This window comes from Pagrus major, chromosome 10 (genome assembly GCF_040436345.1).
Source record: "Pagrus major chromosome 10, Pma_NU_1.0".
Classification (NCBI taxonomy): Eukaryota; Metazoa; Chordata; class Actinopteri; order Spariformes; family Sparidae; genus Pagrus; species Pagrus major.
Window position 1 is genome coordinate 19,059,823 of NC_133224.1, and position 25,483 is coordinate 19,085,305.

Below are 25,483 nucleotides of genomic sequence, written 5' to 3' on the forward strand. Positions count from 1 at the left end.
TGCAATCCCGTATCAGAGACGATATTTCTGCCCCTCACTATGCCGTCTTTGCTTTCGCCTGTGCCTTCAGACTGCATCAACCATAACGGTAAATCGCCGCGCTTGTGTGTCGCTACACACAGCGAGCCGGCTTCCCGGCTGCTTCCTGTGTGTAGGGGAGAAGGCATCAGCTGCACTGCTGTGAAGAGTTCATGCGTGCTACCGCGCCGGCTTGTCTGATGGCTGCAGTTACCCTAACGGCTGCAGCGGCCGTCGTGTCACTATTGAGTCTTATTTCTTGATACTACCCCAAGTCCCTTTAAAACATAAAAAAGGTGAAACTTTACAGTCTCTCAGTTTCTAACTTCAGTTTATTTTAGAATGAATTCCACAAGTGAGTTGTACAGTACAAGATCCACATTTCTCAAGTTAATCAATCAATCAATCAATCAATAACAACCTATGACTTATAACCTATTATGTAATCTGGTGTCATAGTTGTGTACTTTGTCCCGACTCAACTAGGAAAGGAGATACGATTAACTTCCAACAGAATGGCGGACATAAAACACGCCTCGCATTTTGTTTTTTCCCCCTGTGAAGAGCAGCTGAGCCGCATGTGGAGGAAGATTTTTCTTTATTATGTCGCATATAGAAACCATCGTGGTACCAAATGACATCGCAACAACAACCAGGTGCACTCAAGCTTGTACCAAACAACGGCATGAGCAGGCCTACAGTAAATAGGAGAGGTCACATGACAATCAGTACTTTTATAGGAGGGATGTGATATCAGAGAACATCTCTCTCTCTCAGTGTTTCTCCACAGAGCATGTGTGAATGCTGTAGAAAGGAGGGGTAGAAGAAGGGCAGTCCATCCATAAGTTCATTGATCGCAGATGGCGTCATTCTCTCGGACAGATACTCAAGTAAAAATACAAGTAAGAAATGCTGAGATGGGTCGCCAAATAGCGGCCATTAATATACCTAGGCGGGCCGCCCAAGTAAAGTCTATGTATGGGAAACACTGGGAGAGCCGTCTTGAGTAATGAATTGAATGGCACTGTAGTAGATGACATCTCATAGTGTCAGTAGCACTGTCAACAAGGAGGACCTCCATAAGTCAGTGTAGGTGATGTTGTGGATGGCATACTGTTTTGTTTTTTTTCAATTTGAAACTGAAACTAGCTCTACATCTGGAGTCCAACTTGAATTTTTTATTTTTGAACTAGGTCTTTAAGACAGGTTTTGCAGATCAAACTACTTTCAAACCAAATGCCTATCAGATTTCCATTTAGAGTCTGCATCAGAGGAGAAACATCAATGCTCCATACTCATCTCAAATACATAATTCATATTTTTGTCTTTTTTGGACTCAAAACAATATTTAAATTAATAAAATAGCTCTGGATGTTGTTAAAAGCAGATGGTAATCAGGTGAAGGCCTCATTTACGGTAAAGCAGATGCCGCACAAGATGTCAGCATAGAGATGGTCATTGCAAAAAGCAGCAGGGGCGCTAATGTTGGTCCTTACTGGATCCTTTATTTAACATCTTGGAACTTGGTTCGAAACCATCTGAAACTAAAATATGATCTGAACCAGGTGGGAAGGAGAGTAATCAAGACCAACAGAAAGCAGTGTATTTAATAAAATATCATCATCAGTAGTATAACGTCTTTTTTTCCATATTACATGAATTTGCCAGAGGTAAAAGTTGAATTGAAATGTACATGTGAAGCAGTAATAACAGGACAGTGAGGCGTAGGTACCGCAGGTCAAATTGTCGTCACCAGGAGACTTCCTGTGCGCCAACACAGCCACACAAATGAGGGTTGGTTGGACAATCACATACTTTTCTGATAAACTGTCACTCAAAACGATGAAGCCAGAGGAGATGCTGCCAGGGAGTGAACATGAATGTACACATATTGTCTCAAGGTCCAATAAATAATGATGATAATGATAAATAATGATAATGTTCCAGTCTGTGCACAGACACACACGATCGATGTTTGAGAAAGATCATGCTACCGTACTATGTTGGAAGAAGTCTGAGTTATTTCTGGATCGAACAAGGATACAAATCATTTTTCAAACTCAATGTACTCCAAATCTTTTATTATATTTATTTGATCAGTAACAACATAAAAAGTGATGAAAAAAAAAATATATATATTATTTTTTTTGATTTGGTTAAAAACCTTCAACCAATAAACACAGAGAGTATGAGACAGTCTATATCATGAAAGCTTACGCTTGGCTTCTACAGAGACGTTATATCCGAGCTTCTGATTACACTGGTTAAGTCACATTAATTCATAATAACGTGATAATTTCAGATACATGGTTTATATGCACGAAACAAAGTCACACAAGAAAGTATCCCAAATATACAGATGAGCAGAGCAGAGAGCAATTTCATGAGAGCTGCAGGCCACAGAGAAGTTTTAAAATTTAGTTCCAACTTTAATCTAAATCTCCATTACACCTTAAAACAGTCAATAAGAAAATCTTTTCTTACTCAAAAGTACAAACGTAATGAGTCCAGCTCTACTGCTTTACACTGTGGTACACACACTCGCTCCAGGTCTGATCCCTCTGTCTTCTTGATCTCTTCGTCAGGTTTACACTTGAAGCAGCGTAATAGAGATTGTCTTCATTTTGGTAACCCTGGTAACAAAATATATGATACTTAAAGTTACTTTCTTGACAGAAGACATGTATTGTTCAACAAAAGAGGGTCTGAATGAATCAACAGTTTTTATTCACCTCTGGATTTGCTTTGGACGGAGCTGAACATCCTGATCGAGACTCTGTGGTGAAACAGAAAAAGCTTTTTATTCAAAGTCATGTTCATTAAATACAAGCTGTCACACACAGACAGTGTAAGTTACCTGAAGTTTGGTGGTGGTTTCCCTTGTTCATCATGCACACTGAGAAAGCCAGTAAAACAGCCAGGATGCTGAAGAATGCCGACGCTCCCCTCCAGAAATACACCAAGGCAACATCATGTACAGGTTTATCTGTATAGAACCAAACAGAGTGTTTTTCGTAATATTTCTGTTTTTATCCTGAGTTTATTTAAGAAGTAACAATGAGTAATTATGATATGGACCAACAGTTTCTTACCTTCAAGGTCCAGCTTGGTCCCATTTCCAAACAGTATGTGTCCACATGAGGCAACAGCACAGTAGTAGGTCCCAGCATGAGAAAGATTCAGGCTCTTCATTGGCAAGTTGTAGACACAGGTGTGTGTTTGTGTGTTGTCTTTCCTCTCACACTGATCATTCCTGCCTCCATGGGTGTAAATGAGTCCTGGATGAGATTCTTGAGAGTGTTTGAACCAGTAAACACTGTGTTCTCCATCACTGGTCCCAGTGTGTACTGTACAGTTCAGAGTCACAGAGCCTCCTGGCTGGATGATCTCAGATGCTGACTGATGGACCCAAGCTGAACCTGTTACACTGACAGTAATACTCTCTGAAATTTCTAACGCACTTGAAAAACAACTCATGCAGTTGTAAGCAGCTGAGTCTGAAATACGCAGATCTGAGATCTTCAAGTGATTTTTACCATCTCTTGTATCCAGTGTGAAGCGTGGATTGTTCTTGAATTCACCATGAAAAGTGCCATTTTTATTAAACCTGTAGAACGTGGCGATGAGCTGTGGTTTCTGTCCCAGAGGTTGTTTGTACCAGTAAAGCCTTGCAACAACACCAGCTTTATAGAAACATGGCAAAGTCAAGCTGTCCCCAGATTGTACTGATAAAAAACCTCCGTCTGGATGAACAGACGAGACACATTAGTATGAGGAGTCACCATACATTACAAATGACCATTCGATCATGAATGGTGTCATTCTCCTGGACGGATAAAAACAAATAAACTATTAAAAATGCTAAGATGATTCACAAAATATACTTGGGCAGCAGTCAATATACCTCGGCTGTCCACTCAAGTAAAGGATTGTATACTGTTTTTTTTTTTCAGATTTGAAAGTGAAACTAGTTGTGTCTTGAACCCAGCTTGAATTTTTCTATTTTTTTCTATAGAGCATGTTTTATAGATCAAACTGCTAACAAATTAAATGCCTCATTACTTAAAGTGATAGCTTGGGTCTTTTGATGTGTGGTTGTATGTGGTACCTCTCCCTATACAGTGTGCTACCTGCAGTAGATGACTGTCAGCTCTCCCTCTATGTGGGGAAGCAGGGTGCTGCACCGACAGAGAAGCAGAGCATTTTGCTGCTAAACAGCACCGACAGCATGTATTTTAGCCATCTAAAAGAAGGCACATCTAAAAAATATATATCCATTTCAGTGTATGCTATATTTTGAACATTTTCGGTGCTTTACATTGCTTTCAGACAACCTTTTCCTTTGGCTCTACATTTCCTCAACTGAACAATGGATGTATTCCTACGCTCAAGTGTAGCTGTGCCTGCTGCGGATTGTATAACATGGCTGTCTGACAACAATGTAAAGCACCAAAAATGTTCAAAATATAGCGTACACTTAAACGGATATCTGTTTTTTTAGGTGTACCTTCTTTTAGTCGCTAAAATACGTCTTGCTCATACATGATGTCAGCAAAAAGATGGACAGTGCAATTTTCAGGTTTCATTTATTTACAGTAGCAGCAGGGGCTCTTATGTTGGTCCTTACTGGATCCTTCACTAACTGATGGAAATTCTGTAGAGCTGGTGGACTTGTGGTTGTGAAGAAGATTCCAGGAGACCCGATGTCTTAAGAGGCAGCTTTTATTGACAGGCTTGACCAAGGAGAATAATAGCGATCAGTACAGTGTGTCAACCACTACCATTCTGCACAGTAGCCTATTTCACCTATCGCTGGATGTCAGTGTTTACTTAAGTGTGAACTAGGTCAAACTGTATGCTATACTATATATCTTTTTGGGTCGACACACATGCATTCTGTACTGAGACAGAACAATCAGTCTAAGCTGAGATTCGACTTCTTTAGTGAGAGACAGTTGCTGCAAAACAGTCAGAAACGGGGCTTGTTAACTTCAGTCTTATCAGACACACAGAACAGAGGGTCATCAGCTAAGAAGGAAAATTCCTTCACACTAACCATCTTGGAACTTGGTTTGACACCATCTGAAATTTATTTTTTAAATATGATCTGAACCAGGTGGAAAAGAGATCAATCAAGACCAATAGAAAGCAGAATATTTAATAAACATTATGACCAACAGGTTCAAAAGTATTGGACAGATCTACAGTGCAATACAATGTTGTTTTTCCATCAAGCAACATAGAAAATGTCAGCCAGAACAAGCAGATATTGTAACATGAGTAGGTGTCCTGATGGCTGTGGTTGCGAGTTGACCAATTAGACTGCACATTGTCTTTTTCCATATTACATAAATTTGCGGGAGATAAAAGTTGAACTATGATGTACAATTGAAGCAGTAATAACAGGACAGTGAGGCGTAGGTACTGCAGGTCAAATTGTCTTCGCCAGGAGACTTTCCCATGCTATTCCTGTGCGCCAACACAAGCATACAAAGGAGTATTTGTTGAAACAGGTCCAGTTCTAGAGCTTCACACTGGAGTACACACATTCATTGTTGGTGTTGTTCCTCTGTCTTCTTGATCTGTTGGGCAGCTTGACACTTAAAGCAGCATAATGGAGGTTGTCTGCGTCTCCGTGACCCTGCTGATAAAATATGTAGAAGTGGATTAGGGTATCAATCAAATTCTAAATTCTGTTGTGCAATTAAAAGGTATTTTGATGGTTATTAATGGATCATTAGGATAAATTTCACCTCTGCATTTGTTGTGGAGGGAGCCGATAATCTTGCTGGAGACTCTGTGAAACACAAATAAAGCTGTTTCATTCAAAATTATTTATATAAAATAAAAACTGTCAGATACAGATATTATCAGTTACCTGTAGACTGATAAATGTTTTTCTTCTTCATCTTGAACACTGAGAGAGCCAGTAAAACTACCAGGATGGTGGTGAATGTCAAAGCTCCACTCAAGAAATACACCAAGACAGGAGAGTCCACTTTGTCTGCAGAGACAGACATCAGAAACAGAGCCTTAGCATTTTTACTGTTTCCATGTTGAGTTTTATGGGGGAATGACTATTTAACAAATGGGAGAATCTTTTATAGAAAGTTTCTTACCTTCAAAGTCCAGCTTGGTCCCGTCTCCAAACAGTATGTGTCCACATGAGGCAACAGCACAGTAGTAGGTCCCAGCATGAGAAAGATTCAGGCTCTTCATTGGCAAGTTGTAGACACAGGTGTGTGTTTGTGTGTTGTCTTTCCTCTCACACTGATCATTCCTGCCTCCATGGGTGTAAATGAGTCCTGGATGAGATTCTTGAGAGTGTTTGAACCAGTAAACACTGTGTTCTCCATCACAGGTCCCAGTGTGTACTGTACAGTTCAGAGTCACAGAGCCTCCTGGCTGGATGATCTCAGGAGCTGACTGATGGATCCAAGCTGAACCTGTTACACTGATAGTAATACTCTCTGAAATTTCTAACGCACTTGAAAAACTACTCATGCAGTTGTAAGCAGCTGAGTCTGAAATACACAGATCTGAGATCTTCAAGTGATTTTTACCATCTCTTGTATCCAGTGTGAAGCGTGGATTGTTCTTGAATTCACCATGAAAAGTGCCATTTTTATCAAACCTGTAGAACGTGGCGATGAGCTGTGGTTTCTGTCCCAGAGGTTGTTTGTACCAGTAAAGCCTTGCAACAACACCAGCTTTATAGAAACATGGCAAAGTCAAGCTGTCCCCAGTTTTTACTGATAAAAAACCTCCGTCTGGATGAACAGACGAGGACGACTTCAGAGCAGTTGTCTGAGCTGAAATGAAATGAGAGACAAAGTAAACACACAGTTACTTCTTTGTGAAAGGAATCAGAATAATCATTACATCAGACACATTAGTATGAGGAGTAACCATACATTACAAAATGAATACTTGAATCAACAAACTCAACTCACCCGTTATCCTCAAGAACAAACATGTCAGATGGAAGAAGACAAGCCTCAGAGATGTCATCCTGTTCGAATCCTTGTGTTGAATGAAAAAATCTCAACACCTTCTCCGCCCTTAGAGAGAAGACTGTGTTTGATTGGCCAGCCTGAAATGACTATGTATGAGCTATGTAGGAAACATGGTCACATGTTCACTGCCACAAGTGTCATGTTGGTTAGAGTCGCACGTTACAGATAAATGGAAAACTTCAACCTGAAATTGGATTTAAAATCACTGAAAAAATACATGACCTGTATCAAATATAAACACTCGCACCAATACACAATAAGAGTCCTGCTCCACGTTCAGCAATGGACCAAATGCCATTATGTCAACCAGAAATGAAGTACATGACTTTGAGCAGATCGTCCAGAGTTGATACCATCTCATGATTAAAAAGAAACATTATTTCAAGTTGTAACCAACACTGCATTCTGTGCTGCATTAAACAGATGTTTTGTAACATATATATATTAAAAGTATAAAACCACAATACAAACCAAATAAATCACTCCTTTCAGATATCAACCTTTTTCAGAATCACTTTTGAACTTTGCCTACATAGTGTTGCTTTAGTTGTCCGCCTTAATGCACACACACAATTACATTTTCACAACAGCAGGTGAACCCATGTTGAGGAAGCTTGTCATTAATGATATAGCCTATCAAAACTATTGAAACCAACGTGGTACAGAATGACAATGCGACAACCAGGTTCACCGAAGCTTGTACAAAACAACAGCATAAGCAGGCCTACAGTAAATAGGGGCCACATTACAATCAGTACTTTTATAGGAAGGATGTGATATCAGAGAACATCTCTGTCTGTTTCTCTGCAGAGCATGTGTGAATGCTGTAGAAGGGAGGGGTAGTGCAGGGGCAGATTGTCCTTAAAGGGGACATATTTTGCAAAACTCACTTTTTCCTTACTTTAGTATGTATATTTGCGTATCCGGAGTGCCTCCCCACCCCTTAAGCATGATTTTTTGACAACTAAGTCAATGTTTCGTAAACTACCGGAGTCAGGGATTGGGTCTCTAAACGAGCCGTTTGGATTTCGACAATCCGGTCTTTTGCATACTCCAGTCATCGCGCTGGCTATCTCCTCCCACACTTCGCCAGCTACCTGGACAAGGATCCGCCATTTTCTCGTTCTCGCTTAACTTGTACGCGACAGCCTGACCGCTACCATGTACAACCCGAAAGCCGAGCACTGCTGCTCTGTCGTCGGATGCACGGATCCTCCTGTTTCGCTACATGGCCTCCCTACCAAAGAGGATATCAGAGCGGAGCGGCTACATTTTATTTATCAGGGAAACGTCCCAGCTTCAGTGAGCAAAAGCGTTATGGTCTGTGCCAGTCACTTCACGCCGGACTGCTTCAGCAACCAGGTCAGGACTGGAGGCTGGACTGGCAACAAGATTGTCCCTTAAAAGATGGATCCATACCCACTGTCAATGATGGAACTGTAAGTATTTAAAAAACAGTGTAGTTGGTGTTACTTTGGCCGTTTAGCACATGAGCTAACGCTAACACTAACCGTCGATGTAAATATGAGGCTGAACTAACGTGAAGTTATCAACGTTGGGCTTACTGGCCGTAGTATTCACGATAATGTTAATGTTACCAAAAGTTAATTTGTCATATCAGCACTCTTTTAAAACATGACAGTGAATTGAGAAAATGAATTAGGATATTGAGATTTTATCGCTTCTAACCGGCGGTGAACCACTGCTCGGCCGTGAACAAGCAGAGGAGATTGTATGAAATCGTCTCAGTTGTTCGCGGACGGTGAGCTGCTGTTCCGCCGTGAACACGCAGAGGAGACGGGGTGAAATGTCTCGGTTGTTAGCAGACGGTGAGCTGCTGTTCCGCCGTGAACAAGCAGAGGAGACTGGGGGAAATGTCTCAGTTGTTAGCGGACGGTGAGCTATGTTAATTCATTAGCATGTTGTGCTAAAGGACAGTGACCTGCACGTTACCTGCAGTAAAGCAATCACTACTTTGTCTTGGAGCCGGAGACAGGGGTTAGCTGCTACATGTCTGCTGTGCTACTATCAGTTATATGCAGGCATGGACACAGAAAAGTTGCTTCGCAAATGTGTATAGCTCGTTGCCATGGTCACGCGATGCCGTCCTCACGTCTTCCCCCCGGCAGGAAGAGGTGGGCGGCGCACGCAGTAGCTCATTAGCATTAAAGGGAAAGGCACTCAAACCAGCCGCTTAAAACAGGGCTGTGAAACTGGTGTGTAAACACCCCTGCTGTGCTCAATCCTTCGGTTTTTTCAACCAAAGCATGTTACTATCATTCCATTTAGACATCAAGGAACCATGTCAACTAGCAGAAATTAGCATAATATGTCACCTTTAAGTTAATCGACCATGGATGGTGTCATTCTTCTGGATGGATAAAAACAAATAAACGTTAAAAATGTTAAGACGATTCACCAAATATACTTGGGCAGCAGTCAATATACCTTGGCTGTCCACTCAAGTAAAGGATTGTATACTGTTTTTTTCAAATTTGAAAGTGGAACTAGCTCTGTGTCTTGAACCCAACTTGAATTTTTTTTTTTTTTCTTCAGAACATGTTTTATAGATCAAATGGCTATCACATTAAATGCCTCATTACTTAAAGTGGTAGTTCATGTATTTTGTTGTGGGGTTGTATGAGGTACCTCTCCCTATACAGTGTGTTACCTGCAGTAGATGACCGTCTGCTCTCCCTCTGTGTGGAGAAGCAGGGCTTTGTGCTGCTAAACGGCACCAACAGCAAGACGTATTTTAGCCACCTAAATGAAGGCACATATCCATTTCAGTGTACACTGTATTTTAAACATTTTTGGTACTTTACATTGCTTTCAGACAACCCTTTCCTTTGGCACTACATTTCCTCAACTGTACAACGGATGTATTCCTACGCTCAAGTGTAGCTGTGCCTGCTGCAGACTGTATAACACGGCTGTCTGACAACAATGTAAAGCACCAAAAATCTATTTTTTTTAGGTGTGCCTTCTTTTAGGTGGTTAAAATAAGTCTTGCTCATACATGATGTCAGCAAAAAGATGGACAGTGCAATTTTCAGGTTTCATTTATTTACAGTAGCAGCAGGGGCTCTTATGTTGGTCCTCACTGGATCCTTTACTAAATGATGGAAATTCTGTAGAGCTGGTGGACTTGTGTTTATGAAGAAGATGCCAGGAGACCCGATGTCTTAAGAGGCAGCTTTTATTGACAGGCTTGACCAAGGAGAACAATAGTGATCAGTACAGTGTGTCAACCACTACCATTCTAAACAGTAGTCTATTTAACGTATCGCTAGATGTCCATGTTGACTTAAGAGTGACCTGGGTCAAACTGTATGCTATATTATATATGAAATTTACTTAAAATATGATCTGAACCAGGTGGAAAAGAGATTAATCAAGACCAATAGAATGCAGAATATTTAATGAACATTATGATCAACAGGTTCAAAAGTATTGGACAGATCTACAGTGCAATACAATGTTGTTTTTTCATCAAGCAACATAGAAAATGTCAGCCAGAACAAGCAGATATTGTAACATGAGTAGGTGTCCTGATGGCTGTGGTTGAAGGATAACATGTTCTACCAGAAAGCAATGTATTGCGAGTTGACAAATGACACTGCACATTTTCTTTTCCATATTACTTGAATTTGCAGGAGGTAAAAGTTTAACTGAAATGTACAATTGAAGCAGTAATAACAGGACAGTGAGGCGTAGGTACTGCAGGTCAAATTGTCTTCGCCAGGAGACTTTCCCATGCTATTCCTGTGCGCCAACACAAGCATACAAAGGAGTATTTGCTGAAACAGGTCCAGTTCTACAGCTTCACACTGGAGTACACACATTCATTGTTGGTGTTGTTCCTCTGTCTTCTTGATCTGTTGGGCAGCTTGACACTTAAAGCAGCATAATGGAGGTTGTCTGCGTCTCCGTGACCCTGCTGATAAAATATGTAGAAGTGGATTAGGGTATCGATCGAATTCTAAATTCTGTTGTACAATTAAAAGGTATTTTGATGTTTATTAATGGATCGTTAAGATAAATTTCACCTCTGCATTTGTTGTGGAGGGAGCTGATAATCTTGCTGGAGACTCTGTGAAACACAAATAAAGCTGTTTCATTCAAAAGTTATTTATATAAAATAAAAGCTGTCAGATACAGATAGTATCAGTTACCTGTAGACTGATAACTGTTTTTCTTCTTCATCTTGAACACTGAGAGAGCCAGTAAAACTACCAGGATGGTGGTGAATGTCAAAGCTCCACTCAACAAATACACCAAGACAGGAGAGTCCACTTTGTCTGCAGAGAGACAGACATCAGAAACAGAGCCTTAGCATGTTTTCTGTTTCCATGTTGAGTTTTATGGGGGAATATGAATGACTATTTAACAAATTGGACAACTTTTTCTAGAAAGTTTCTTACCTTGGAAGTCCAGCTTGGTCCCGTCTCCAAACAGTATGTGTCCACATGAGGCAACAGCACAGTAGTAGGTCCCAGCATGAGAAAGATTCAGGCTCTTCATTGGCAAGTTGTAGACACAGGTGTGTGTTTGTGTGTTGTCTTTCCTCTCACATTGATCATTCCTGCCTCCATGGGTGTAAATGAGTCCTGGATGAGATTCTTGAGAGTGTTTGAACCAGTAAACACTGTGTTCTCCATCACAGGTCCCAGTGTGTACTGTACAGTTCAGAGTCACAGAGCCTCCTGGCTGGATGATCTCAGGAGCTGACTGATGGACTGAAGCTGAACCTGTTACACTGACAGCTGTGCTCTCTAATATTTCTACGGTGGATAAATAGCCCCTCATGCAGTTGTAAGCAGCTGAGTCTGAAATACGCAGATCTGAGATCTTCAAGTGATTTTTACCATCTCGTGTATCCAGTGTGAAGCGTGGATTGCTCTTAAATTCACCATAAAAAGTTCCATTTTTTTCAAACTTGTAGAATGAAGAGATGAGCTGTAGTTTCTGTCCCAGAGTTTGTTTATACCAGTAAAGCCTTACAGGAAAAGTATCTCCATAGAAACATGGCAAAGTCAAGCTGTCCCCAGTTTCAACTGATACGAAACCTCCGTCTTGATGAATAGTTGGGGACAAATTTAGAGCTGTTGTCTGAGCTGAAATGAAATGAGAGACAAAAGAAATGCACATTTACTTTCTCTGATTGAATTCAGAATAGACACATTAGTGTGAGTGACATACAAAAATACTGGAGCCATAAAAACACAACTCACCCACTTTCCCCCAAAACAAACATGTCAGAAAGAAGACAAGCGGAGATGTCATCATGTTTGAATCCTTGTGTTGAATGAGAGAGTCTCGATACTTTTTCCACTCTTAGGAGACAAGACTGCGTTTGATTGGCCAGCCCATGTGACACTATGGCCCACTTTAGAAACATGAAGATGTTCACTGCCACCTCTCGTCAAGTTTAGTACTTAAGAAGATTCACATGGGGGGAGACATAAGAAAATAATGGCTCCTCATAGTGGTGTCTTATGTAAAATTAGGGGAGAATAAAGGAATATACGCTATATCAATTAGCATAGCACAGTCTAATTGGACTGACCATCACTATGTCCAACAGATACAGCAACATGCAGGTACAATAATTTATCTACCTGTCAGAAAAGCCTCAGTAACAACATTGTTGAGTATTTATAAAAATGGAAACCGAGCCAATGGATCTGGCTGAAGTGCCGACTCACAGTCGACTCTGAACATCCTGATTCGGGTACAGCCCTTATAGCTAGATACCACTAATGGTAGAGTTAGTGGAAATGTAAGGTTTTGGAGCCAAGAGCTTGGAATGCATTTTTATGGTCTTTTTATTTTTACACGTCAGCTTGTATCTGCTTGTTTGAGCACTTTGTAATCTGATGCTGCAATGTTCCAAAATGCCTTATGCAACCAGCATTTTCTATCCTTTGTTTTTGTTGTTGTATGTAGTTCTCAGGCTTTTCTGTGTGATTAAATGTGACTTCTTAAGAACTCTTCCTTCTATGGATGTTTTCATGGTCTTTGGCGTAAGGAGTATTCATGTAGCAGTGCAAAACCTCTACATCCTGCTGCAAACCACAGTAGCTGCTGACAGAGATACTAAGCAAAAACATGGGGGGTTTAGATTCAAAAGTCTCAGTGTGGAGATTGATGGAAAGATAGATGATAGATTGAAGATTTATAGCTGTTGCAGTGCCAAAATGAAACATTTTGAGATGCATAACTGCTGCTGTATGTCATAAAAGCTATCCTACAGCTATCTTGAAGTATGCTAATGTTCATCCTGCTCTTCACAGCCCTCGAAGACCTGATAAGTGTCAGGGCCAACACCCTGTTAGTTCTCTCTAGAGGCAAATCGGTGTACATGTGCAGGTATTAGTGTTGTCGTGATGCTGGAGTTTCTAACTTTGATACAATACCTTGAAAAATATCAATACTGAATACCAAGGTCGGTATAATGGAGAAAAACTGAAAAACATTGAGGACATGAAATTTTTGTTTTTTTAATAAAAGATGAATATAACAAGGTTGGTGTGCTGTGTATCAACAGGCGGCCCAACGAAATATTATTGTGTATGACTTTTTGTTTTGGCCGGGCAGTGTATAACCATGTGGTTAAGGCTCGGAAACAATTGTGGACACAAAAAAAACATTGACTCTCAGTTAGAAATGGGTGAAGCGAACAGTGGTTTCCTGTGTTGAAGTTCAAAGTTTAGTGAGCCGTCCATCCACCCCGACATCCTCCCCATGTGGACTTGTAACTTAAACAATGCTGCCTTACTTCCTGCTTTGCTCATGTCTTCAGCATACATTAAGTACTCCTCTAAAACTACAACGACTCTGTGGAGAGGCCTTATCTTGTTCTTACCCCGTTGTTCCATAATCCAAGTTTAGCTTACATAAAAAATTATTTATTAGTCTTTAAAGATGTAATTTGTAAGAAACGACCAGAATTCGAAGGTAGCTCCAAGACTATACAGGGCAGCATAATGGCTTACTGCTTACTATGCTAGACTTATGCTTTGCTGTAGCTATCCTTGGCTGTTGCGACTACTTGCCATCAGCAAGAAGCTCAGGTAGCCGCGCAGCTAAGTGGCCTTATTAGCTGATGGAAGTCTGCCCGCACCGCAATCGCTGATGACTGGAGGAGTCACTGTGGTCAATGGGGCTCAGCTCAGCCAGCCACCCGACACCAGACTGGGACTGAACACAGCCTCTGATACCATCAGTTTGAAGACAGGGTGGTGGATTTGGACATGGAGGTGATTTACAGCTGCTCTGACCAGGACTGTGGTTCCACGGACAATTAAACACGACAGTAGAGGCATAAAGAGACAGAAGGCCAAAGACAGTCTGACATTGGGTGAGTGAAAATGGTGCATGGAACTGGAGTATTTCCACATCTTAGTGACTGAATTGAGGATTTATTTCGATCAAACACGAGGTGATTGTGAAACAACAAACCAAGACTGTTTTGGCTAGTTTTATTTTGTTTATGGTGAGTTTGATGAAGTGTGTTGAACAACGAGTTAACAAGGCAGTTAAGATAGTATGAGTCTGGTGAAAGACAGAAACTTGAATTCAGATTGTGTACGGTTGTATTTTTCTGGAAGGGTGTAAAATATCTCCTTAGACATCTCTGCAACACAGTACAAAGATGTCTTTGTCATAACAATGTTGTTTTTTAACCCTTGATTGTTCATTGTTTAATGCTTTAAAATTAAATTCTGGCCATATCTTACATTTTGCCCCTTCAAAAGCATGAATCTGTTACTCCAACTGGACTTCCTGGATTGTTTTTCACTGTTTTATCTATACCTTAAACAACACCCACACACAAACACAGTGCCTGTGTACTAACACAGGGTTGTTTGCAGTCTGACTGCCCGGTAAGAACACCTCCGCATCCTGCTCAAAACCACAGAGGCTGCTGCAGTGAAGAAGAGACACAGTAAAGTGTTTTAAAGATCAGCGGGCCTCATTGAAATGACTGCTTTATCTCTGTTTTCACTGCAGAAAAAAATATCGTTAAATATGGCAGCTAAATTCAACATGCTACCTGCCTTCCTTCTGCTTAGGAAGCAGACTCTGCCCTGTTTGACATTATTATTCCAACAACATACTGTACACAGATTAAAGTCTGTTTCAATCTCTGTATGTAAAAACCTGCAACACTATAGCCTAGCTTAGCATAAATGCTGTATGCGGGGAAAAAGCTAATCTTCATGAATGATGCAATGTCTTCCAACAGCCTCTAAACTGTCTTAGTTACATGTTCTGTCACATTAGCCAGCAAGCTAGTCATCCCTACCTCCTCCAAGAGTCAACTGGGTCATTTACACTGTTAGTGCTCAAAGACACTACAAAGACAAACACAGCAAGAGGATATTTTTGCTGCTGCTCAGTCACTGCAACCTGCCACCGACAGTCAGGAAATACATTGTGTAAGCTAACTGGTTGATTTCTATTTAAAAACACTGTTAAATACCTGCCTGTCCTCACCATTAACAATGGTTGCCTGTGGAAGGTTAGTTTATTGTTAGGTGGCAATCTCTAGTTCCCATAGTAATTGTGATGACAGCAAAGGAGGAAGTCAGGTGATGAAGTATAAAGAGTGACAAAGTCAGCATAGGGATTAGGGTGACATGGGCTAATAGGTCAAACATACCAAGACTTTCCTGTTTGTAACAGTCAACACTGACTTACTTAAACTTACGTCACGTTCATAACTGATGTACTTATTTAACCAAAACATTATCTTTTCCTAAACCTCACCAGGTTGTTTTGGTACCTGAACCTAACCACACTGTGACCGATTCACTAGTAGTTGGGTCACAGTATATATGTTATTTTGGGAGTCATTGGCAATCAACCTTTTCAGTCATTAGGAATAAGGACGTGTTGAAAACAGATCAAGATTTTTAAGGTTTTTTCACTCCTCCTGTTGAATGCTCGATTCCCCGTGCACTAAAGTCCCTGCCACTGCTAGCTTTGTTAGCTTGAAGATAGTGAGGACAGCCATGTGCCCCCTCTGATAGACACAGAGTCCTCAGCCATTTCATTTGACTTTGTCATCAAGGAGCGAGTGAACCAACAAGGGCCATGATCCCTCACAGGCTTCGCACCTACCAACATTTCGAAGTGTGTTCATTGGAAAACCAAACTAATGTGGAGGTTTGGTGCTACTTGAGGTGAAATCCAGATGTCTGCAGTGCTCTCTTCAGTGCAGTGGTTACCCGGATGTGATCTGATCCAATTGTGGTAAGTGGGTTATTGCTGGTAGAGGAGAATGGTGATGTCTTTAATGACTTCAAACCCACTGTAGCCACCGTTTAACCACAGTGTTAATGCCACAACCCTCCCTGCCCTTTCTGACAGGACAATGCTACATTTTTAATATTTATATATAGTACACACACAGACACACACACTTGCATAATCACACACAATTTAAAAAAAATGTAACATTATGTATTAAAATGATTATCAATGACATACAATGCATATTCTCTATCGTGCATTTGGTTGAAAACAATTTACATTCACTTTACATTCACTATACTGTATGTGTATGTACCATATTGACCAAGCTGTTTTTATGAAAAAAAACAAAACTTTTTTATTTTAGCCTAAAACATTCAAAAAATAACTCAAATTATGAACAGAATGTGGTGAATTAACAGTTCTGACCATATGTCAAGATGATCAATGTATTGTATTGCAGAGATATCTCTTTAGGTAAGCATGCCAACCAGCTACCCCCAAGCCACTTTCTACCTCAAGAGGTGATAGACCAATAGTAAAAACACTTCCCCCAGACTCAGCTAATAGGAGCGCTAGTTGCACAGCTTATAGAGCTGAGCTCTCACAAACTAACGGCAGCTACAGTTAGCAGTTACTCTGGTGGTATGCTGCCCCCTGTTTGTACGTACCTGGAGTACGAATTCGACATGTGGCCAATGCTTACATATTGCACCTTTCAGAGAAGTTGACAAAATTAGACCGTACACAAAAATACAGCTGAAAAATATCAAGTTCTAGAGCTTCACACCGGAGTACACACATTCATTGTTGGTGTTGTTCCTCTGTCTTCTTGATCTGTTGGGCAGCTTGACACTTAAAGCAGCATAATGGAGGTTGTCTGCATCTTGGTTACCCTGTCACAAGAAATATATTGAAGTCCACAAAACAACCAATGGCTCTGATGGTAAAAACATCAGACGTAAGATAGCTTTTACAGTAAATAGATAATATTCACCTCTCCATTTGATGTGTTAGAAGCCGAAACTCTTTGAGATTCTGTTGTGAAACAGAGAGAAAGCGGTTTATTTAAAAGACGTTTTTAATGAATACCAGGAGCTAGATAAAAACAGAACCGGTTACCTGTACACTGGCAGCTGTTTCTCTTCTTTATCTTGTACACTGAGAAAGCCAGTAAAACAACCAGGATGGTGGTGAATGTCAAAGCTCCACTCAAGTAGTACACGAGGGAGTCAGGAGATGTCTTCTCATCTGCAGACAGCCAAACGTCAGGAGACATTACAGAACTTTTGGTGGAGCTAAACCAAGCTAAATCAGCCATGCGGAAAAGTAAGCTGCTCCTTCTTTATTACTGGGATTGAGGTAATCTCAAATAATGACTCCATTAATGAGTTTGTCCTCGAGAGAGCACTTTTACATTGTAAAATGTCCTGCTGTGTATGTATCTTGGTCAAAAACCAAATCAAAGGGATACATATCAAGATTATTTCTTTATGTATTATGATTATATTTTTTAACCCCCCCCCAAAAAAAAAAAAAAAAAAAATCCATTATTGGTCAAGCCATAATTTTCACAATTTGATGACAAAGCAGTCATAATTACTTCTTTGCTAGAATTTTGCAGTACTTACCCTCAAAGTCCAGTTTGGTCCCGTTTCCAAACAGTATGTGTCCACATGAGGCAACAGCACAGTAGTAGGTCCCAGCATGAGAAAGATTCAGGCTCTTCATTGGCAAGTTGTAGACACAGGTGTGTGTTTGTGTGTTGTCTTTCCTCCCACACTGATCATTCCTGCCTCCATGGGTGTAAATGAGTCCTGGATGAGATTCTTGAGAGTGTTTGAACCAGTAAACACGGTGTTCTCCATCACAGGTCCCAGTGTGTACTGTACAGTTCAGAGTCACAGAGCCTCCTGGCTGGATGATCTCAGATGCCGACTGATGGACCGTGGCTGGGATGTTCAAACCTGAACCCTTCACACTGACAGTAACGCCATCCCCAAATTCCAGTTGGTATGCATAGCAACCTACACAGTAATACGTAGCTGAGTCTGAAATGTGTAAATCTGAGATCTTCAAGTGATTTTTACCATTTCCACTTTCCAATGTGAAGCGTGAATTGTTTTTTAATTCATCAATAAAAGTGCCCCCTTTGTCATGTTTATAGAAGGTAGAGATGAGCTGTGGTTTCTGTCCCAGAGTCTGCTTATACCAGAAAAAGTATGCTGCAATGTCCGCCTTATAGAAACACCGTAAAGTCACACTGTCTCCAACATTTCGTGATAAAAATCCACCCTCTTGATTTGGATGCAGAGACGTGGACAATTTAGGATCATTTGTCAGAGCTGAACAGAAAAAAGACAAAGAAAAGAGCAACATTAATGCAATGACAAAATGAATCAGAAAGATTAGAAATTGTATCAAGAATGACTTTACATCATTAAGGATAGAAATAGATCCACAAAATACCAAACTCACCTGTTCTCCACAAGCAAAGACAAGTCAGATATAAAGCAAACTTCAGAGATGTCATCGTGATCAAAATTTCCTGATGAATGTAGAGATCCTCCATACGTTCTCTCCTCTTAAAGAGAGAGGACTGTGTTTGATTGGCTCACAAGAAGTGACACTGAATGACCTATTTTGGAAACAGTGAAGACATGTTCTACTTCATTGTCTACTTTAGTTCTTAAGTCTAGACACCTGGAGAGAGGTGCTAGAACCACAATATGACCCATAAACCTGATGTTTAAAATCACTTAACGGGTATTTAATGAGGGCTTTCAGTATCAAACCTGTTCAAAAAGGCATGAGATGTATCATCACACATCTCTCTGATTGGTTTTGAAGACCGAAAGGGAGTGACTTTAAAAATATGGAGTATCTCTCTGAAATCAAACGATTAATGAGGGCTTAATAAACTACAGGGAACTGAAACATTAGTAGAGGCAGCAAAACCATTTAGCCAAGGGTAAGGTAAAGTGTTGTTTTGTTAGTTTTGATATGAACAGGATTTGTTTAGTATAGTGTCTACTTGGGTTGTAGCGGTAGGCTACATGTATTTGTTCCTAGCCGTCACCATACCGACGTCACGGTTCGGTGAACGATGAATGAAGAAGACGTCTGACTGTCACAATATGGTGGGAGCATATGTCAGTGGGTTAGAGTTCGAACCCCTGATCCAGTCCAGTAGGTGGCGGTAATGCACCTAAAAGTTGTTTTCTAAGCACCATTTTAGAAAAAGCAACAGAAGAAGAGGAACATACTAACAATATTAGATGGCATCACCCAGAAGAAAGCAAAAAAAAATGAACAAAAAGAACAAAAATGGAAATCCAAAAACCTATCCCTGCTGTTTTTAAGTAGTCTCCAGATGTGAAAGCAGACAGGGCCAAATACATTACCGAAACCGTTGGCAATGACATCACATTGAAATTTGCTCAAACTTAGTTTGAAGAAAGGAGGAAACGATGCTGACAGGAAGAAGATGATGGTGTGTTGTTGTAGGCCATTGTTTCATCTCATAGTTTCTATTGTTAGAGCTGCTCTGTTGGAGCCCCCCACCCACACACACACACACACACACTTTTACCATGTTAACAATGCAACAGTTTATTCACTTAGTACTTATTTCAGAGCACTGTGTCTGTGCTTTATTATCAGATCCATTCCACTTTCTTATTGGAAAATTTCCCGAAATCAATGAAACTCCATACCACGTTTTTACTGCTACCTTGCACACAGATAGATTGACACATAGCGCACACACACGTTATTATGGAATCCACTCATGTTCTCACAACACCCACCCTTCTCTGCCTCTGATGGGTTAGCTTTGTCGGTTGCTTTCTTTGTGCTTGACTCAAACTGTTAACTGGCAATGTCTGTTTCAGCAGTTTATAAGCTGTAATTTTACGGTTAAACACACCAACCTCTTCAGTCTCTTGCCCGGTCCTCTGCTGCTCCAGAGCTGCTCTTCAGAGTGTCTCTTCACTCATTAGGAAGAGCCAACAGGCGGGCCGCCACCAGGCTGCCATGCCAGTACTCTGCCACCTGGCCTGTTTGCTCCACCAAACAGAGACACTGCAGCTACGACAGCAACTATGGTTAACAGTCTGCTGCATCAGCTCCACCACTGCCTTATTGTTTTAAACAACCGTAAGGACAACACAGGCAGAACAAAGGCAGCCACTGAACATACAGTTAGGAAATAGTTACTTGTCAGTTATGCTGACAGAGATTTTTGTAGCCCTGGTAGTTTGCTTGACAAGAGGGAGGGCGATCGGTGGGACCCACACCCATGGCCAATTGCCTGTTCTTGGCTGTCCTCCTGCGTCCAAGCCACCTGGGTGACCTATTAGTCCGCTGTACAACCAGCAAGAGGGAGGGAGCTCTGTGGGCCACAATTAAAATATACTGTTTAATAAGACCTGGAAGAGACAAGAATTGGCTATCTAGCGTACTGTTGCCTAACTATGTTCAGAGGCTATCTGGCATTAATTGGTTGTGCTTGAGTTTTTCTAGCAGTTGTATAGAACAAATAGACAGTAATGTAGCTGATGCAGTGGACTGTGAGCTGTGGTTGCTCCAGTAAACCCTGACTGGCTGTCGCAGCTGCATGGTCTCAGGTGTCTGCAGGGCAGCCCGGCAGCAGCCTGCCTGTCCGCTCTCCGAACGAGGGCAGAGACACTTTTGAGAGTGGCTCCGGAGGATGAGTGACCTCCACAGGAGCAGTGGACGACCAGGAGAGAGGCTGAAGAGGTTGATGTGTTAATCCGCAAAACTACAGCTTATAAACTGCTGAAATCAGACATTACCAGAGCTAGTGTGTGACAGTTTGAGTCAAGCACAGAAAATGCATCTAACAAAGCCAACCAATCAGAGGTCAGAGTAAGGTGGGTCTTGCAATATGTATTTTTAGCCATAAAAAACTGCATATATATATATCAGGGGCCCATGCTACAATGCTATTAGCCTATAAACTAGTCTTTAAATGCATTTGTGTTATTTTAGCTTTTATCTTCAAATATGTTATCTGGATGAACTTACAAATGTACCCATAATTTCTCTCATGCCAGTTTATTTGGAAAAAAAGCGCAATCCACCTGTTATAAGGAACCAGAAAACATGAAAACACACCTACTCTTTTAAAAATGTGCAGGGGGAGAACCCCCACACCCTCGTTAGATTGGCCCACCCACATTTTTAAATGCTTCCTACGCCCATGGGGACAGTGGTGCCAACCCACATGCTAACATATCTTAAATTAGCATGTTAGCAGGCTAATTACACTTCAGCCTGAGGTAGATGAGTGTTTGTGCAAAATAACCTGTCAAGTAGTTGTTGAGATGATTGAGTCTGGATGAAAGTTCTGGATTAGCAGACCAACTGACATTGCCATCCATAGAAGCATGCTGCTAGCAAGTATTTGCAGTGGTTATTGTTGTTGCAGCAAGTAGCTGGCGATGCTCATGACATTACCTGGGTAGGTATATTGTTTCAACTGCTTCTCCCAGGCGCACATACAGTGGCCACTGTTTGGCTGGTTTGGTTTGATCAGTCAGGCTGAAACAAATACTTCTATGAGAGGACATGATAAGCAGTTCAAACTAACAGCTAATGGCCACTCCCTCAGCAAGGCTGTTCTTGAGGGGTTTCGGCAATACAGTTACACTAACAAAAAACAAGGAAATAATCATATACATTAATGTCACATTGTTCTTATGTGTTCTAGTCATTATTTTATTAAACCCTGTTTTAGTCTTTACACTCTGATTTATTGATATAATCCACTAAAATAGCCTGCGTGTTGGGCTTGTACTGTGTGACTGCTGTGCACGAAAACACTGCAGAGACTTCCTATTTGAAACCACAGAGACAAAGAGACCAAAGGGTCCTGCAGAAACATGACCGAGTATGCTGAGAGCTATTGAGAGACACCTTTGACTGCCGAGCACACAGAGGCCAAAAAAGTACCTAACATCTCTGGGCTGTGGCGTACAATGAGCACAATGCGGATATTCGGATATATGTAGGCGGGTCTTGTTACCACCCTGCTGTGAGAAGCTCGGTCCTACTCAGTCACATCTGCATCAATCATGCGTGATGTTCTCAAAGGTTTGCTCTCACAATTCAGAATGTATAGTCTGTGGAAAGCACTTTAGATGTGTTTATGTTAGTTAGTGTTGTTGCTGAGAGTTATATTTGCTCTTTATTTGCTTTTGAAGTAACAACTTTCTCACTTTCTGTAAAGTTTGGCTTTCTCACATTCTCTCGTGCACTCCCTCAAGCTCATTAACATAGAAAGAAGAAAGTCCCACCTCTAGCTCCAAGCGGGTGAAGAGAGAAACACAATGAGAGACAAATTACACCCTGAACCAGGAAACATTTTTTGAACAAGCGCAAAATGTGCTCTCTCATCACATCAACTCATGTGTGACCAGGAAATGAGACATCATTGCGACTGAGCGTCAACCAGTCAGTGGGAGTAATCAATAGGCGGGTTTGGCCTGTCATGACCTGTGCTTTTAGATGATCGTGTACACTCTCAACGATGAAGGTTTTTGCTTTGTAAAATAAAGTGACGTGTTGCATCTTTTCAGCAGTGCAGCACTGAAACACTAACAGTTTCTCTGCAGGTCCTCCAACATGGTCGCTGATTTTGTTTAAATGGTAATTTTCCACTGTGAACACTCGCTCACGTGTCAGAGCCCACAGACACCACAGATGGCTTGTGTGTGGTTGTGTTTGTACGCTGTAAACAACAGTTAAGTGAGAGTTGAATAGCAGCACATAGGTCATACTGTACAAATACATCTTGGTTGCTGAAAGCAATGTTCTACAAGTTTATTGCAGGGCAAAACTTTACATACAACATGAGCTGAGATCTGACAGCAGTGCTCATGTTTTAGAAGGAATTACTTTGCATAGAATGGTAGACACAATCTTGTTACACAGAAACAAAGTATAAATGCAATATACTGTACAATGTACTGGAGTACACACAATCACTTTGGGTGCTGTCCTGTCTTGTTGATCTGTTGACCTTGTTTCCCCTAAAAGCGGCGCTATGTAGGCTGTCTGAATCTAAGCAGTCCTGCTAATAAAATATCATTCTTACAGCAATGCCTGCACAATGCATTGATTACAATGATGTAACAGCACTTATAAAATACATTCATATCAATGGGAAACCTGTTAACTAATAATTGTGTCCAATGGCTCAGTTTACCACAAAATGACGACAGAAAATCTGAAGATGTAAATTTTGTTGCTGATAACATTTGCAACTGATAAACCATGGAGTGAAACATATGTAATATGTTGAGTTACGTGTGTTGCAGCCCGCACAGAGACAGCTGAAGTCATTGCACTTTCATGTGTTGTCTTTGCAAAAGCTTGGTAATTGGGTTTATTAGAAAGCAACACTTTACAGTCATCATATTTACGTGAAATCATGTAGGCAAAAAACTAGATGATACTTTTAAAAGAGTCAGTATGAAGTCATGTTCTGCTGCACAAAGACAAAGATGAAACAGCTCTACTGCTTTACACTGAGGTACACACATTCACTCCAGGTGTCGTCTCTCTGTCGTCTCCGTCTGTTGACCCTGTTCTCCCTTGAAACATTGTCATAGTCATTATCTTCATTTTGGTAACACTGGTGATGAAAAAGAGAGAAAAAAAAACTATATCAGGAATAACATCCACAAAACAGTTAGTGTATTTGAATGGTAACATATTCAGTTGTCTCAATAGGAAATACCTCATCAGTTGTCATTGAGGGAGATGAAAATCTTCCCAGAGACTCTGAAAGCAAAAAGAAAATGTTACCATAATGTCATGTTCAGACACACTATAGATGAAAACATGATCGATTACCTGTACAAAGGCAGCTGTCTCTCCTGTTCGTCATGCACACGAAGAAAGCCATTAAAACACACAGAGTGGTGGAGAATGCTGACGTGCCAGTCAAGAAATACACCAAGACAGGATAGTCTTCATCATCTGTAGATCCAGACAGCAGGAGACATCACAGAGCTTTCAGTCATGTTCATCTGAGTTTGAATATAAAGTTAGTCTGATGGAAAGTTACTCACCCTCAAAGTCCAGCTTGGTCCCGTCTCCAAACAGTATGTGTCCACATGAGGCAACAGCACAGTAGTAGGTCCCAGCATGAGAAAGATTCAGGCTCTTCATTGGCAAGTTGTAGACACAGGTGTGTATTTGTGTGTTGTCTTTCCTCTCACACTGATCATTCCTGCCTCCATGGGTGTAAATGAGTCCTGGATGAGATTCTTGAGAGTGTTTGAACCAGTAAACACTGTGTTCTCCATCACAGGTCCCAGTGTGTACTGTACAGTTCAGAGTCACAGAGCCTCCTGGCTGGATGATCTCAGATGCTGACTGATGAACCCAAGCGGGGATGTTCAAACCTGAGCTCTTTACATGGATAGTAATGCCCTCTATAAAGTCATACACATATGAAGAGCCACCCATGCAGTAATACGTACCTGCATCTGGACTTTGCACATATGAGATCCTCAGATGATTTTTACCAGGGGCACTGTCCAGAGTCAAGCGTGGATCGTTCTCAAATTCACCAAACAGAGTGGGATTTTTGTCAAGCTTATAGAATTTAGACACCAGCTGTGGTTTCTGTCCTGGGGTTTGTTTATACCAGTACAACATCACTGCTGAACCATCTTCATAGGAACATTCCAAAGTCACAGGTTCACCAACGCTAACTGATATGAAACGCAAAGATGATGATAGTGTTAGAGCAGTCATATCAGCTGAGGAGAAAATGGAGAACAAACAAATGCACAGTTAATTTTATACCATGCTGTAACACACAGAACAGAACATATCAAAAACCATCATAGTTAAAATGCGATTAAAAAGATAGAACTTACCCATTGTACCCAAAAGCAGACATGTCACATACAAAGCAAACATCGAAGGTGTCATGTTGTCGAAATTTCCGTGGCTATTTCTGGAGGGATTGTCTGTTCGTTCTTTTCATAGACAAGATTGTTTTTGATTGGCCAATCAGAAATGACTTTCAATGATCACATGACCAGTGCCCCCTGCAGTGTTATTTTTGGTCTTTGAGAAACAATTCAAAACAACAGAATCAATCAAAACACCATTTGGAAAGACTTTTTTGACTTATTTAAAAAAATGTA

General features: G+C 40.9%; 5 protein-coding genes across 5 annotated transcripts; all 5 read right to left on the reverse strand.

Moving 5' to 3' along the window:
- Nucleotides 1-2,531: 2,531 nt before the first annotated feature.
- On the reverse strand, nucleotides 2,532-3,771 carry LOC141003831 (uncharacterized; the record flags this gene model as incomplete). The annotated part of the gene is made up of 4 exons (XM_073475302.1): nucleotides 2,532-2,651; nucleotides 2,751-2,794; nucleotides 2,876-3,004; nucleotides 3,111-3,771. Coding segments are annotated over 4 exons (954 nt in total), but the record flags the coding sequence as incomplete, so codon positions are not given.
- Nucleotides 3,772-5,382: 1,611 nt separating this feature from the next.
- LOC141003624 (uncharacterized) lies at nucleotides 5,383-7,031 on the reverse strand. Its single transcript, XM_073475018.1, has 5 exons — nucleotides 6,972-7,031; nucleotides 6,138-6,830; nucleotides 5,897-6,022; nucleotides 5,772-5,815; nucleotides 5,383-5,659 (listed from the first exon to the last, which is right to left on the reverse strand). The coding sequence occupies exons 1-5, from the start codon at nucleotides 7,027-7,029 to the stop codon at nucleotides 5,540-5,542; spliced, it is 1,041 nt and encodes a 346-aa protein (XP_073331119.1). The 5' UTR covers nucleotides 7,030-7,031; the 3' UTR covers nucleotides 5,383-5,539.
- Nucleotides 7,032-10,851: 3,820 nt separating this feature from the next.
- LOC141003365 (uncharacterized) lies at nucleotides 10,852-12,323 on the reverse strand. Its single transcript, XM_073474690.1, has 5 exons — nucleotides 12,269-12,323; nucleotides 11,459-12,151; nucleotides 11,210-11,335; nucleotides 11,084-11,127; nucleotides 10,852-10,971 (listed from the first exon to the last, which is right to left on the reverse strand). The coding sequence occupies exons 1-5, from the start codon at nucleotides 12,321-12,323 to the stop codon at nucleotides 10,852-10,854; spliced, it is 1,038 nt and encodes a 345-aa protein (XP_073330791.1).
- A 4,399-nt stretch (nucleotides 12,324-16,722) lies between these two features.
- LOC141003703 (uncharacterized) lies at nucleotides 16,723-18,834 on the reverse strand. The gene is made up of 5 exons (XM_073475129.1): nucleotides 18,774-18,834; nucleotides 17,927-18,640; nucleotides 17,418-17,546; nucleotides 17,293-17,333; nucleotides 16,723-17,191 (listed from the first exon to the last, which is right to left on the reverse strand). The coding sequence occupies exons 1-5, from the start codon at nucleotides 18,826-18,828 to the stop codon at nucleotides 17,072-17,074; spliced, it is 1,059 nt and encodes a 352-aa protein (XP_073331230.1). The 5' UTR covers nucleotides 18,829-18,834; the 3' UTR covers nucleotides 16,723-17,071.
- Nucleotides 18,835-23,808: 4,974 nt separating this feature from the next.
- Nucleotides 23,809-25,282, reverse strand: LOC141004164 (uncharacterized). Its single transcript, XM_073475666.1, has 4 exons — nucleotides 25,211-25,282; nucleotides 24,395-25,090; nucleotides 24,177-24,302; nucleotides 23,809-23,957 (listed from the first exon to the last, which is right to left on the reverse strand). The coding sequence occupies exons 1-4, from the start codon at nucleotides 25,263-25,265 to the stop codon at nucleotides 23,836-23,838; spliced, it is 999 nt and encodes a 332-aa protein (XP_073331767.1). The 5' UTR covers nucleotides 25,266-25,282; the 3' UTR covers nucleotides 23,809-23,835.
- Nucleotides 25,283-25,483: the final 201 nt, after the last annotated feature.